The sequence below is a fragment of the Mastigoproctus giganteus genome, chromosome 2, assembly GCF_048544385.1.
Source record: "Mastigoproctus giganteus isolate SK-2022 chromosome 2, ASM4854438v1, whole genome shotgun sequence".
NCBI classification, from domain to species: domain Eukaryota; kingdom Metazoa; phylum Arthropoda; class Arachnida; order Uropygi; family Thelyphonidae; genus Mastigoproctus; species Mastigoproctus giganteus.
In genome coordinates this window covers 226,254,599-226,269,884 of record NC_143576.1, presented here as the reverse complement: position 1 = coordinate 226,269,884, position 15,286 = coordinate 226,254,599, and the positions used below count along the sequence as shown (strand labels likewise).

The 15,286-nt window shown below is 35.8% G+C and overlaps 1 protein-coding gene across 1 annotated transcript in view; it reads left to right on the top strand.

Moving 5' to 3' along the window:
* Positions 1-15,286, top strand: part of LOC150090189 (acetoacetyl-CoA synthetase-like) — a 132,076-nt gene that overhangs the window by 63,697 nt on the left and 53,093 nt on the right. The window contains exons 7-8 of the mRNA XM_090369006.1: positions 8,293-8,407; positions 12,126-12,207. Coding sequence (XP_090225132.1) covers positions 8,293-8,407; positions 12,126-12,207 — 197 coding nt within the window. The remainder of the gene's footprint in view (positions 1-8,292; positions 8,408-12,125; positions 12,208-15,286) is intronic.

Genomic DNA, 15,286 nt, shown 5'->3' with positions numbered 1-15,286 from the left:
AGTAATACTGAGAAATGTTTGATAAGGTTCACTTCCAATTGAATAGTGATATCTACCACTAGAATTATTGTATATAGGAAACATTGCATCCATATGTCATGAATGAAATTCCACTGCATTCTTCATGTTATCTGGTGCTCTAACATGTTTACTGAAGACTACATAATTCCTTGTTTACTCTAACCTTGCTTATCAAAACTCAGTTCACATGATTGTTGATTGTGGGATTATTTTAAGGAGAAAGTGTATTAGGACAACACTGAAACCCTCACAGATATAAAGGACAGCATAACAAGGCATTGTTGGCAACATTCCAAATGAAATGTTAAAAGTAACAATTGACAATGTGCTTCTATGATTCCAACATATTGTTAACACCACTTGAACAGTTTTATGAACATTATCGTCTGTCATGTTTGCATTCTGATTAAACCTGTTACACAGCTGTTCACTCTTACACAGTATATTTTTCACGTGGTGGCACATTATAGAACTTTTTTTTGTCATCATTCCTTTCTGCAATGCTTGACTATTGTCCAGTCTAAATATCAGTGTAAGCTTCTCTCACTCTCATATATAAATGTTTATCATGGCATGATTTTATTATATTTTCCATAAAATCCTCATTTCTGAATATTCTGATTTTTGATCAGTTCCTTTATTTCTCTTCCAACTGAGAACTCCATGGGTTAATCTTAACCTATGGACTTCAGAGCTGTGTTAAAAACTTTAAGAGCTGTGTTATTAATATCTAATTTTTCCTTTGGCTAATTTTTCTTGTACTCCAAATTAATTTATTTACTTATTCTGTATATTTCCATGTCTAATTTTGCATCTTTATATCTAGACCCCTAGATATTGCTAGATATACAAAATTAATAACTTATTTTGATTTTTTATTATTAATTTACACAAAATTTTCCTTGTCTTTCCCAGTTTTCATAACTTTTTGTTGTGTTAACTAATTTGCATGTCAAATTCTCTACAAACTTGATATATTTTATTCAGGGATTTGAAAACCTTGAAAGCTCTTATTTCGTGACATGTCAACAGCATACAGTAGCAATTTTTACATCTGCCATACTAAATTTTGTCACTAACTTTCGTCCATGAAATTATAAAAGTAAGTGGTAATAAGATCCATCCCTACCTCACTCTGAGTTCAGCCTAACCATTTGTAATGCTTCCTTCAATCCTGAGTGCACATTTGTCATTTCTGTTTTTTTATTTTCTTAAGTTTATCCTTAATATCATATTAGTATTGATGTTAATATTGGAAAATGATGCAAGGAAGCAAGCTTATGCAGCATCAACCAAAAAATTGAAAATTTACAATTGCATTAAGTTTAGTAGTAGATGTAATTTTTTGGAATTTTGACTGAAAGCTCCAAATGCCTATGCTTTAAACATTTTATAGCCAGACTGAATTGTTATAATACACATACAAAGAATGTGTATTACATACATGTATGTTACATACATACCTGTTGGAATCATGGAAGCACTTTTTCAATTGTCACTCTTAACATTTCATTTGGAATGTTGCCAACAATGCCTTGTTATGCTGTTCTTTATATCTGTGAACGTTTCAGTGTTGTCCTAATACACTTTCTCCTTAAAATAACCCCATAATCAACAATCATGTGAACTGAGTTTGGGTAAGCAAGGTTAGAGTAAACAAGAAATTATGTGGTCTTCAGACCATATGAGAATTAAAGCTAAACCATTGACATGATTTCCCACGCTAAGTGAAATGTTTTCCATCCCTAATTTTATTCTAATATATTAATAGTAGTAGTAATAGTGGCATATGATGCAATAAAGCAAGCATTAGCCAAGAAAAAAAAAAGCCCTTCCACATCACCACATTCTCTAAAATAATTTTTATAGTTCTTCCTTGAATTTATTCAAGCTACCACGTCTACAACAACAGATGGAAGTTTGTTCTTACCATCAGCCACCCACTGGCTGAAGGCAAACCTCTTCACATCTATCCCACAATCATCCTTCCTCAATTTAAATTTATGCACACACCATCATGTGTGTAGTCTGAGCAAGAGGAAGAATTCCATCAGCATTGAGCTTGCTGAATCCATTGAAAGTCTTAAACACCTCCATCAAATCACCATGTAGGTGTTTAGTCTCCATTCACTGCAATTTGCAGAATTGATGTCTTTCTTGGTAAGACCACCCTTTTATTCCTTTCATCAATCTTGTTGCCTCTCACTGCACCCATTCTAGCAGATCTATCTCCTTCCTAAAATGAAGCCTCCAGACCTATATATATAGTACTCAAGATGCACCTAACCATTGCCTTGTACAATGGGATTATCACCTCCTTATGCCTGCTAACAAAGTTCCCATATATCATTAATAAAACCCCGCTCTTTTTCATTTTCCTATCCCTGAGTGTAGTACCGTACAGTTGGCACATTTATCTGGGATTACTGCTACCCATATATTTGTCAATGTTAAACTTGAACTGCCATTTCTCAATTCATATGCCTAATTTTTTTAGATCTTGTTGCAGAAGCTTACCCTAATTACTGTAGTAGTAGTAGTAGTAGTAGTGGCACGTGATGCAAGAAAGCAAGTGTAGGAGCTTATGCAGCATCAGCCAAAAAAAAAAAAAAAAAAAAAATCACACCATTCCTTCCAAATGCCTGTCCAGTTCCTCCTTAAATTTATTTAACCTATCAACTTCCACAACGACAGATGGAAGTTTGCTCCAGCAATTAACCACCCACTGGCTAAAGGCAAATTTCCGCACATCTATTCTACATCTGTCCTTTCTTAATTTGAATTTATGTCCCCGTAGGTTCGTAATCTGAACAAGTGGAAGGATCCCATCAGAATTCAGCGTGCTCAACCCATTCAAGGCCTTATAGACCTCAATCAGATCACCGCGCAGGTGCCTAGTCTCCAGCCACTGCAATTTGCAGAACTTAAGCCTCTCTTGGTAAGAGGATCCCTTCATTCCCCTCAACAATCGTGTTGCTCTTCTCTGTACACGCTCAAGCAAATCTACATCCTTCCTAAAATGAGGCCTCCAGACCTGTACGCAGTACTCAAGGCGTGGCCTGACCATTGCCTTATACAGAGGGACAATCACCTCCTTTTCCCTGCTAGCAAAATTCCTATATATCATTGACAAAACCCCATGACCTGCCCTAGCAGCCTGTCTGCATTGCTCAGAAAACTTCATATCTGACTGCACAATTACTCCCAGGTCTTTTTCATTTTCTACCACCTTAAGTGTTGTACCACACAGTTGGTACGTTTCTCTGGGGTTACTTCTACCCATATGCAGTACTTTGCATTAGCATCCTGTTGCAGTAGCACACTGCCATGACTGTCATTAACAACCCTGCCAACCTTTGTGTCATCTGCAAACTTCGACATTAAGCCTGATATACCTTCATCAATATCATTGATAAATATACAAAACAACAGTGGACCCAACACCGAACCCTGTGGGACTCCACTAATAACATTAGTCCACGAAGAGCAGCACCCATTGATTACCACCCTCTGTCTTCTCCCACTTAACCATCCTTTTATCCATTGTAGCAACTTACCCTTAATACCATTCTGCTCCAATTTGTACAATAGTCTTCCATGCGCAACAGTGTCAAAAGCTTTCCTGAAATCCAAGTATATGATATCAAAATTATTTTTTGCATCCAGTTCCTTTGTGACCACATCATAATAACCAATCAAATTTGTCAGACAAGACTTTCCCTTAACAAACCCATGCTGTGTCTGAATTATTGCTGCAGTCTTGTCTAGATGATCCTGCAATGTATCTTTAACCAGTGACTCCATTATTTTACCCGGAACAGAAGTTAAACTAACTGGTCTGTAATTACTCGTGTCACCCTTCGATCCACCTTTGTGAATTGGGGATACATTTGCACATCTCCAGTCAGTGGGAACCTCTCCTGAGTCCAAGGACGCTCTCATAATTATGGCTAAGGGTTTGCTTAGTTGCTTTGCCGCCTCCTTTAATATAACTGGATAGATCCCATCCACCCCAGGTGCCTTTCTTATGTTTAACTTCAACAATTTCTCCTCCACTTTGCTCTCAGTTATTACAAAATCATTAAGCACACTGCTACAATTTGATAACCTTCTTCCATTTTCAAACTGTAATAATTCCTCACGTGTGAATGTAGATGCAAAATACTCATTCAGTTTGTTTGCTATCTGAGCAGGATGCTATCTGTCATTAACCACTCTGACTACTGTCATTAGTGTAAACCTTTGTATTATTTGCAAAAATCTTAGACATTAAGCCTGATATGCCTTCATCAATATCATTAATAAATATATAAAAAAAAATAATGGGTCCAGCACTTAACCCTTGGAGACTCCAATAATAAAATTAGCCCATGAAGAGCAGTGTCCATTAGTAACTACTCTCATATTCTCCCACTCAACCATCCCTTTATCCATAGCAGTAACTTGCCCTTAATACCACATTGTTCCAATTTGTACAGCAGTCTTTTATGTATAACAGTGTCAAAAGCTTTCTTGAAATTGAAGCGTATGATATCAAACTTATTTTCTGCATCATAGCATCCAATCAGATTGGTCCAGATGGTCCATGTATTACTTCTTTAACCAGAAACTCCATTGTTTTCCCTGGAACAAAGGTTTAGCTAACAGATCTGTAATTACTCGTCACCTTTTGATCCCTATTTGTGAATTGGAGATACATTTGCACATCTCCGGTCCATAGGGCCCTCCTCTGAATCCAAAGATGCTCTCAAAATTATGGCTCAGGGTTTGCTTAACTCCTTTGCTGCCTCCCTTAATATAATTGGATACATCCCATCCACCAAAGGCACATTTTTTATATTAAGCTTCAACCATTTCTCTTCCATTTACTTCTCAATTATCACAAAATCATTTATCTCTCTGTTAGATTTTGATGAACTTCTCTCATTTCCCTCCATAAAGAACTCCTCATGCATGAATGTAGATGCAAAATACCTAATCAGTTTGTTAGCAACCTGAACAGAATCATCAACTGTTAAACCATCAACATCAAGTAAACCAATGTGATTCAATCCCTTCCTTCTACTCTGAATATAATTAAAAAATTCTTTCCTTCTTTTCTTGACATTCTTTTTCAGAGATTTCTCCTAATCTATCATAGCTTGCCTAACTTTGTGACTTTTTTTACAGACTACTTCATATTTGCCATTGACTTCTGTATCACCTGCTAATTTATATGCATTCTGTGCATTTTTATTCTCTGCCACAAGTCTCATTAGTTCATCTGACATCTTTTTAGGACTACACCTGGAATGGGATTTCAGAGTTGGTACAAAAAACCTAATAACTTCTACAGTTACTTCCCTAAATGCTGCCCATTTAGAATTTGCTGCTGGTGACATCGTCAGATGGTCTCACTGTGCAAAATTTAAAAACTGTTTGAGATCACTGTAGTCACTCATGAAACCAAAAGATCTTCCCTTTACCCTTGATAGTAGTTATGTCGTTAAGTAAATCCCACACCAGCACACTGTTATCACTGCCCCCAGTGGGTCTTTTACCTACAAATTCTTAATACATTAAGAATTACTGCTGATAAGAAGATCAAGAGTATTGCTTACTTTTGTTGCCTCCCTAACATACTGCTGCTGCAAAAAACAGTCAACCAATAAATACATAAAGGTCTTGCTAGTGATTGAGTGACCAACCTATACAAGTTCCAGTTAAAATCCCCCATTATATAAGACGTTTACTGGCCCACTCTATTTCTTTGTATAGGTGTTTGTTATACTCATTGAAGTCATTAGGCCTATAACACACTCCTACTCTTATTTCTGTTTTCCCAGTGCTTATGTCATCTTTTAAGGGCACAAAAGGTGATATTGTACATGTTGGCATTAATGATATTAAGAGAAGGAGACCAGCAGAATTACTTAACAAGTACAGGTCAATGTTGAAAAAAAGCCTTGAGTTAGAGTTGAATTTGAAAGTGTCTGCAATTCTGCCCAGACACGATAGGAGGGAGTATATGATGAGAACCTTGTTGATCAATTCAGCCCTGGAGAGATTGTGCAAGGCTCAAGGGGTAGAGGTTTTCTCAGCCTGGTCATTGCTTGTTAATAGGAGAGACTGCCTCTACAGGGATGGGATACACTTAAATAGAAAGGGTGTAAGAATATTTGCTGATGATATTGAGGCAGTGTTAGGTGGACCGGAAACTGCTAGATTGGGGGAAACATGGACTAATAGATTAACAGTAGCCACTGCAAGAGGTGAAAGTGATTATTCTTACACTTCCTCTATTGGAATGAGCAGCAGCCTGGAAAACAAGATGCAGGGAATTTCAGAGACTTCTAGGAGTCATTGCAGAACAAGAACATACATACATGGGCTGTGTTAGGGTAGCAAAGAATAGGAACAGGTGCATGTATACTTGCGTGTACACCATGTGCAACAGTATCAAATCAAAAGCTTTCCTGAAATCCAAGTATATGATATCAAAATTATTTTTGGAATTCAGTTCCTTTGTTACCACATCATAGTATCAAATCAAATTGGTCAGACAAGACCTCCCTTTAACAAACCCATGCTGTGTCTTAACTATTACTGCAGTCTTGTTTAGATGATCCTGCAATGCTTCTTTAACCAGTGACTCCATTATTTAGGGTAGTCTATGGGGACCTCCCCTGAGTCCAAGGAAGCTCTCATAATTATGGCTAAGGGTTTACTTACTTCCTTTGCTGCCTCCTTTAATATAACTGGATAGATCCCATTCACCCCAGGTGCCTTCCTTATGTTTAACTTCAACAATTTCTCCTCCACTTTGCTCTCAGTTATTACAAAATCACTTAGCTCCCTGTTAGAGTTTGATAAACTTCTGGCATTCCCCTCATTGAATAACTCTTCATGTGTTATGAAGAGTTATTCAATGTAGAATGTAGATGAAAAATACTCATTAAGTTTATCAGCTACTTGAACAGGATCATCAATAGTTGAACTATCTATGTTAAGTGGACCAATCTGATTCATCCCTTTCCTTCTAGAGTCTACATAAGTAAAGAATTCTTTGCTGTTTTTCTTTGCATCCTTTGCCAAACATTTTTCATAATCTGCCTTCGCCTGCCTAACCTTCTTTGTAACTTGATTACAGACAAGCTTATATCTGCCGTAGGCTTCTGTGTCACCTGATAATTTATATGCATCTCATACATTTTTCTTCTCTGCCACGAGCCTCATTAATTCATTCGACATCCATTTAGGCCTGAACCTTGAACAGTTAGTCAGAATGAAAAACCTAGTAGCCTCCAAAATTAAGTCCCTGAAGGCTTCCCATTTAGAATTCAACGTTGGTAACATCTTCAGTTGATCCCACTGTACAGAATTTAAAAACTCTCTAAGACCCCTGTAGTTACCTTTATGAAAGCAGTGATCAACCCACAAGTTCTGATCAATATCTGTAAAATTAAAATCCCCCATTATAAGACATTCTGATTTACTGGCCCACTCTATTTCTCTGCACAATTGCTCATTATACTCATCAGATTCATTAGGCATATAACACACATCTACTCTCATTTTTCCTTTCCCAGTGCTTATATGTTACACCAAACAGACTCAACATTGCGCTGTCCACCAACATCAATTGGATGCACTTCCTTAGATTTGGTGTTTCTTAACTAACAGCATAACCTCTCCTCCCTTCCTGTCCTGTCTGTCCTTTCTGTACACTTCAAGCTCATCAAATTTATTAACTATACTTCTAGCATTGGTGTACATGCAAGTGGCTTACACAACAAGAAGGTAAGGAGTGAACATTGGGTGCAAGCCCAAGTCAATTCACCATAAGCTTAGCTTAGAGATGTTGGGTGGTTTACTCCTCCTGGTTAGATAACCTTTGACCCTTCAGTAAATGTATATCATGTAAAACCATTTAAAAGATGCAATATGGCCACAGTAACTAATGCACATATAAACCCAAAAATAGCAGTATACTGAAATATTATTTTACTTTTTATATTTTATATTTTTATTCATCCCGAGATTTTCTAGGTTTCATGTTCCTTTATTATTTGGTGTTTCTCAGTATTAATGAAAATCAAATAAATGACATCTAATTAAAATCATATTTCACTGAAATAAATAGCTTGAAATGTATTATTTAAATTTTATATTGCTGCATCATAAAACATTAAAACATTTTATTGATTGAATCTAATTTAGGTAAAAAAATTTGTCATTATACAACTTTAAAGAAATTATTGTGATTACAAAAAATATGAATTTTCCATTTAGGGAGTAATAGAAAGATTACAACAGACTCAACCAAAAATCCTCTTTACAGTTGACTCTAATTTTTACGATGGAAAAAAGCAGGATTACCTTCCAAGAATTGAAGCGATTGCTAAAGGTATTATGAAAATAGTATTTCAACAAGACATGATTCATAAACACATGGCTGTGAAAACTTTATTTAATGACCACCTTCAATGACAGTAACTTTATTCTGGCACTAATATTATAGTTTGTAAACATACTATTAAATGTACTTGTATCTCACAGGATCATGTTTAATTTTAATTCAGCAGTAGTGGCTCATGCCAGGTTATAGGTTGGCCAATCATTATTTTTTCTTAAATCAAATGAAGTTGGTATAAAAATTATTTTAATTACTTAGTACTTTACTATAATCTTCAATAAATCAATATTATTTACTCCTACAGATAAGTACAACACTAACATGGTGTATGCAATAATGTAATTCTTCATCTCATGTTGTTGGTGGTGGTGGTGCAGCTGGTTGTAGCTAGCCAGAAAACCAAGTGTGGTGACTTACATTTGATGGTATGTTCTTTGCATGCAGGAGGCCAGGCATGTGACAATATCAGAGCAATAGAGATTGGTTGAATTCTAGAACATTTACAATTTAATAGCTCATATTGAATGCTTTGTTAGACATGTTTTATTGTGCCTTCACATGGATGAGACAAGTGCAGAATTATACGAGTATAGCAGCTTTGAGTATTGTTTAGTTTTTACATTAAATTGAGTGTTTTATAAAGATTATTTAATAAATAGTCATAAAACATCTTAAAAAAAAAAAAAAAAAAAACAATAAATTAGCATTTTCCTTAGACTTGAAGTGCAGAGCTGATGAAATCAATGGTGACATAGTGGTGGTGGGACTATATCAAGCGTTAAGGGGTCTTTTCAGTCTTTTGTTGCTACTGGCAAAGAAACTGTCCAAAGTGGACTGTTTTTTTACACTTTTTTACGAGCTTCCTGAAGTAAGAAATGACTTTGTCTTCCATTTTGTGCACATCATGAATTCAGTGTTTTCAACGTTGGAGTGTTTTTTTTTACCACTTTTCTTAAATGCTCCCAACAAGAAATGACAATCTTCAACTCTTCAGCTGACACTTTTTGGGTGTCTTTTTCTTCCTCTTCCTCTCCTGTGTTATTCTTTATAATTTTCTCGAAATCTTGTAGCTCCTCTGTTGTTAGCTCACACCCATGAGCATCAATAAGGTCCTCCACATCCTCTTTGCCAACCTGCAGACTCATTGATTTACCAAGAGCAACAATATCATTTGTCAAAGCACCATGATCTTCAAATTTGTCAACATTATGGATAACTAAAGGTCAGATGTTTTTCAAGGCTGAATTTAAGCACCTGGTGGAAACATCATTCCAAGAACTTACAATCAGCCTCGGCACCTCTGTAGCCAGGTGGGCAGGAGCGGCAGTGCATAGCACAGACTTCGTGATTAGACCGGGGTTAGAGCCCGTGACCACCAAATACGGAGGATGCGGAAACGTCAGGGAATGACCGCCGCACATCCTCGGAGCAATATGGCCTTAGTTGCTAATGCTCCTAAAAACCAAATAACAACAACAACAATCAACCTCACACAATCCAGCATGTTGAACTTTGACCTCCAAAAATCTTTGAGGGTGACAGCATTTTCACCAGAAGTCGCTGCAAAGCAACTTGTGAACATTTTCATGGTATAAATTTTCTTGAAGTTTTCAATCACTTGCTGGTCCATTGGTTGAAGAAGAGGAGTGGTGCTGGGTGGCAAAAATTTGACTTGAACAAAGTCAAATTGTGTCTCAAGAGGTTGAACAAGGTTGGGATCATGGTCTGGCACATTATCCAGCAGGAGCAGTGCCTTCACAGGAAGTTTATTTTTCTCAAGATAACTCTTCACTGAAGGACAGAAAACTTCAAGCTCCCAATCATTGAAGATATATCCTGTAACCCAGGCCTTCTTGTTACTGTGCCAAAACACTCCCAGCATGCCTTTGTTGATCTTTTGTTGTTTAAATACTCTGGGGGTGTTAGAGTGATACACAAGCAAAGGCTTCAGCTTAAAATCTCAAGAGGCATTGGCACCCAAAAGGAGAGTGATCCTATCTTTCATAGGCTTATGCCCAGGTAAACTAGCCTCATCCTTAGCGATGTATGTTCTCCTGGGCATTCACTTCCAGAAGAGGCCAGTTTCATCAATGTAAAAAAACCTGTTGGGGAAGATAACCCTCCTGATCAACAAACTCTTGGAATTCAATTTTAAAGGTCTCAGCTGCTTTTTTATCAGCACTGGATGCCTTTCAACACTTTTGATATTTGCCCTTTTTTTGAAATGCTCGAATCAGACTCTGCTGGCTTTAAAGTCTTCAAAGCACAGAGCACTGCCACTGGTTGATGGAGCTTTAAGTTTCAGATCATCATAGATCTGAAACAATCATATGAGTGATGTTCTGCATGCCATGCATTGAACAGTAACGTTGTTGAACAATAAAAAAGACGCTAATTGGTTGAGAACAATCATGTGAGTGATGTTCCATGTGGCATGCATCTGAAAATTTTCACCCATGTATCATTCCAGCTATATCAGAAAGCCATCAGTACCTGCAAATATCATTAGTCCTTAAAATAAACGATCATATGGAAGGTATATCGGTTCCTGAGAATATTGTATGTTGATGTCATTGTAAGTTGAGGCCCCACTGTATTTATTTTTTGCCTTTTGAAATTTTGCATGCTTAACAGTCTTTTCAACTGAAAATAATAGACTCATGCTTATATTTTGTCTGAAATGTATTGTATTTTTTTAATTTTCAGAACAATTAATATTTTTTTTGATTTTTTGAAAATAAAATGTGTAAAAAAACACCACATTTTTTAAATATTTACATTTTTATTAAAAATAACAATTACATATAGTAATTGTTGCAACCCATCCTCCAAGCAGAATTCAAATAACCCAAAACCTTTTTAGAAATTGCAAAAAATGTTTTCTACACCTTTTTGCAATGTACTTGAAGTGTATTTTTACCTATTTGTAGTGGTACTATTTTTGCTGCACTGTTGAGTTAAATTCAGAAATTAAGTTTTTTCTGCAATTTTTATTTAGAAACATTTGGGAGTCCTGTAAGTGTAATATAATTATTTTGGCTCCTAAAGAAGCTGCTCTTATAAGAATTATTATTATTTCTGTAAATTTAACTAAAATTATAAATTAATAAATCGATTTATGCCATTAATGCAAAGTCATGTTTGTATCCTACTTACAATACTTGCAGTTTCATAAATATGCCTTTAACTTCATATCAAATGGAAGAGTGATAAATTTTAAACAAATATTTATCTGTTGATTGTCCATTTTTAATTTTATATTTATAATTTATTAATATTAAATAAATTATTCATTTCTGAAATTTCTGAATATGAGTCATTTCTCATATCCCATAATCTTCCACTAATCCTGCACGTGAATCAGTAAACTTCTTAGCTCAAAATTATCATTGTATATAAACAAATCTCCTCACTTTCTTCCTACATAATTCATTTGTAAACTTCATTTTTTATGAATAGTTCTCAGCATAAATACCATCTTTCACTAGTACATTAGTATAACAGTTATTGCAATGTGGGATACATTTCATGCAGTGAAAAAATGTGGCTTCTAATTTATTTCTTGAAAAGTGTAAGGTTACACTGAATGGTTAAGCCTAACATTTTAAATGTTTACTCACAAACTATTAGCATATGATTACAATAATGTTGTTTTGCATACCATCTAATATTTCTTTTCTTTTCATACTTTTATTTTGTTTCCTTCCAGAGCTTCCTTCCCTGACAAAAGTAATAATTATTCCATATGACAAAGATTCCCTTGCTAGAGATATATCAGTAATTCATGGAAGGTTAATAATTTTTAATAAAATCTTGTCCTTGTGTTATACTTTTGACTGTTGCAATAATATTTGTTGAATATTATGCTCAAGTGTTAAAAATTGTTGCCAATTTTGATTAGTAAAGAAAAATTTGTAAACATATGGATGTAGTAGTAGTAGTAGTAGTGGCATGTGATGCAAGAAAGCATGTGTATGAGCTTATGCAGCATCAGCCAAAAAAAAAAAAAAAAAAAATCACACCATTCCCTCCAAATGCCTGTCCAGTTCCTCCTTAAATTTATTCAACCTATCAACTTCCACAACGACAGATGAAAGTTTATTCCAGCAATTAACCACCCACTGGCTAAAGGCAAATTTCCGCACATCTATTCTACATCTGTCTTTTCTTAATTTGAATTTATGCCCCCTTAGGTTCGTAATCTGAACAAGTGGAAGGATCCCATCAGAATTCAGCATGCTCAACCCATTCAAGGCCTTATACACCTCAATCAGATCACCGCGCAGGTGCCTATCTCCAGCCACTGCAATTTGCAGAACTTAAGCCTCTTTTGGTAAGAGGATCCCTTCATTCCCCTCACCAATCTTGTTACCCTTCTCTGTACACGCTCAAGTAAATCTACATTCTTCCTAAAATGAGGCCTCCAGACCTGTACGCAGTACTCAAGGCATGGCCTGACCATTGCCTTATACAGAGGGATAATCACCTCCTTTTCCCAGCTAGCAAAATACCTATATATCATTGACAAAACCCATGTCCTGCCCTGGCAGCCTGTCTGCATTGCTCAGAAAACTTCATATCTGCCTGCACAATTACTCCCAGGTCTTTTTCATTTTCTACCACCTTAAGTATAGTACCACACAGTTGGTACGTTTCTCTGGGGTTACTTCTACCCATATGCAGTACTTTGCATTTGTCAAGGTTAAACTTCAGTTGCCACTTCTTAGCCTATCTGCCCAAATTATCTAGATCCTGTTGCAGTAGCACACTGCCATTACTGTCATTAACAACCCTGCCAACCTTTGTATCATCTGCAAACTTCGACACTAAGCCAGATATACCTTCATCAATATCATTGATAAATATACAAAACAACAGTGGATCCAACACCGAACCCTGTGGGACTCCACTAATAACATTAGTCCACGAAGAGCAGCACCCATTGAATACCACCCTCTGTCTTCTCCCACTTAACCATCCTTTTATCCATTGTAGCAACTTACCCTTAATATCATTCTGCTCCAATTTGTACAATAGTCTTCCATGCGCAACAGTGTCAAAAGCTTTCCTGAAATCCAAATATATAATATCAAAATTATTTTTTGCATCCAGTTCCTTTGTAACCACATCATAATATCCTATCAAATTTGCCAGACAAGACTTTCCCTTAACAAACCCATGCTGTGTCTGAATTATTGCTGCAGTCTTGTCTAGATGATCCTGCAATGCATCTTTAACCAGTGACTCCATTATTTTACCCGGAACAGAAGTTAAACTAACTGGTCTGTAATTACTCGTGTCACCCTTCAATCCCCCTTTGTGAATTGGGGATACATTTGCACATCTCCAGTCCGTAGGAACCTCCCCTGAGTCCAAGGATGCTCTCATAATTATGGCTAAGGGTTTGCTTAGTTGCTTTGCTGCCTTCTTTAATATAACTGGATGGTGCCTCTGTAGCCAGGTGGGAAGGAGCAGCCGTGCGTAGCACACGCTTCTTGATTAGACCAGGGTTTGAGCCCGTCACCACCAAATACGGAGGATGCGGAAAGGTCAGGGAATGACCACCGCATTTCCCAGAGCAATATGGCCTTAGCTGCTAATGCTCCTAAAAAAAAACCAAATAACAATAACTGGATAGATCCCATCCACCCCAGGCGCTTTTCTTATGTTTAACTTCAACAATTTCTCCTCCACTTTGCTCTCAGTTATTACAAAATCATTAAGTATCCTGCTACAATTTGATAACCTTCTGCCATTTTCAAACCTTAATAATTCCTCATGAGTGAATGTAGATGCAAAATACTCATTCAGTTTGTTTGCTATCTGAGCAGGATCATCAACAGTCGAACCATCGATGTCAAGTAGACCAATCAGATTCATCCCCCTTCCTTTTAGAATTTATATAAGTAAAGAAATCCTTGCTGTTTTTCTTAGCATCTTTTGCCAAGGATTTCTCGTAATCTGCCTTCGCCTGCCTAACCTCCTTTGTGACCTGTAGGAAAGCTTTAGTTTAAAATAGCTTACATTTTAACAGCTTATGAAATTCCATGCTTTGTCAGGTGGATGTACTTTTTTTGTTTAAACTGCTTGTTAACACATGTGAATATAATAAATCTATGGCAATAAATATTAAAGAATAAATGTTGATTTCTGAAAATAAATGTAAATTTTAAAAGATAATTTTCATAAGTAGTCATAAAGATGATTTCTTACTCTTTTGCTTTAGTTTAAAATAGCTTACATTTTAACAGCTTAGGAAATTCCATGCTTTGTCAAGTTGATGTATTTTTTTGTTTAAACTGCTTGTTAACACATGTGAATATAATAAATCTATGGCAATAAATATTAAAGGATAAATTTTGATTTCTGAAAATAAGTGTAAAATTTAAAAAATAATTTTCATAAGCAATCATAAAGATGATTTCTTACTCTTTTTCTTTCTCTATTCATGAATAAGATTTTTATCAACAAGCAATAAGTTTCTTTTCCATGATCTGTTCTTAGGTTGTTACCTCTCCATAAAAGATTTCAGACATTGCTTCTTTGTCAGTTTTGTATAAAAATATGGATCTTGATTCAATATGTCTAACAAAATACAGAAAAAAACAGCATTCTGTTTTTATGTTCTTTATAGTTCAAAATGTAGACTGAATGTTAATATTATAAATGACTGAATGTATGGTATTGAATGTGAAATAGATTCTATTGATGTATAAAATTTAATTTTTTCTGTTTTCTTATTCTTCCTCTATTTATTCTTCTTTCCATTAAGAGACCTTACATTCATGCTTCTACAGTTATTATTGCTTTCTTCTTATACAGTTTCCATGATCCATTTTTAATTGATTCCCTATTGTTAGGTAGTTTTAT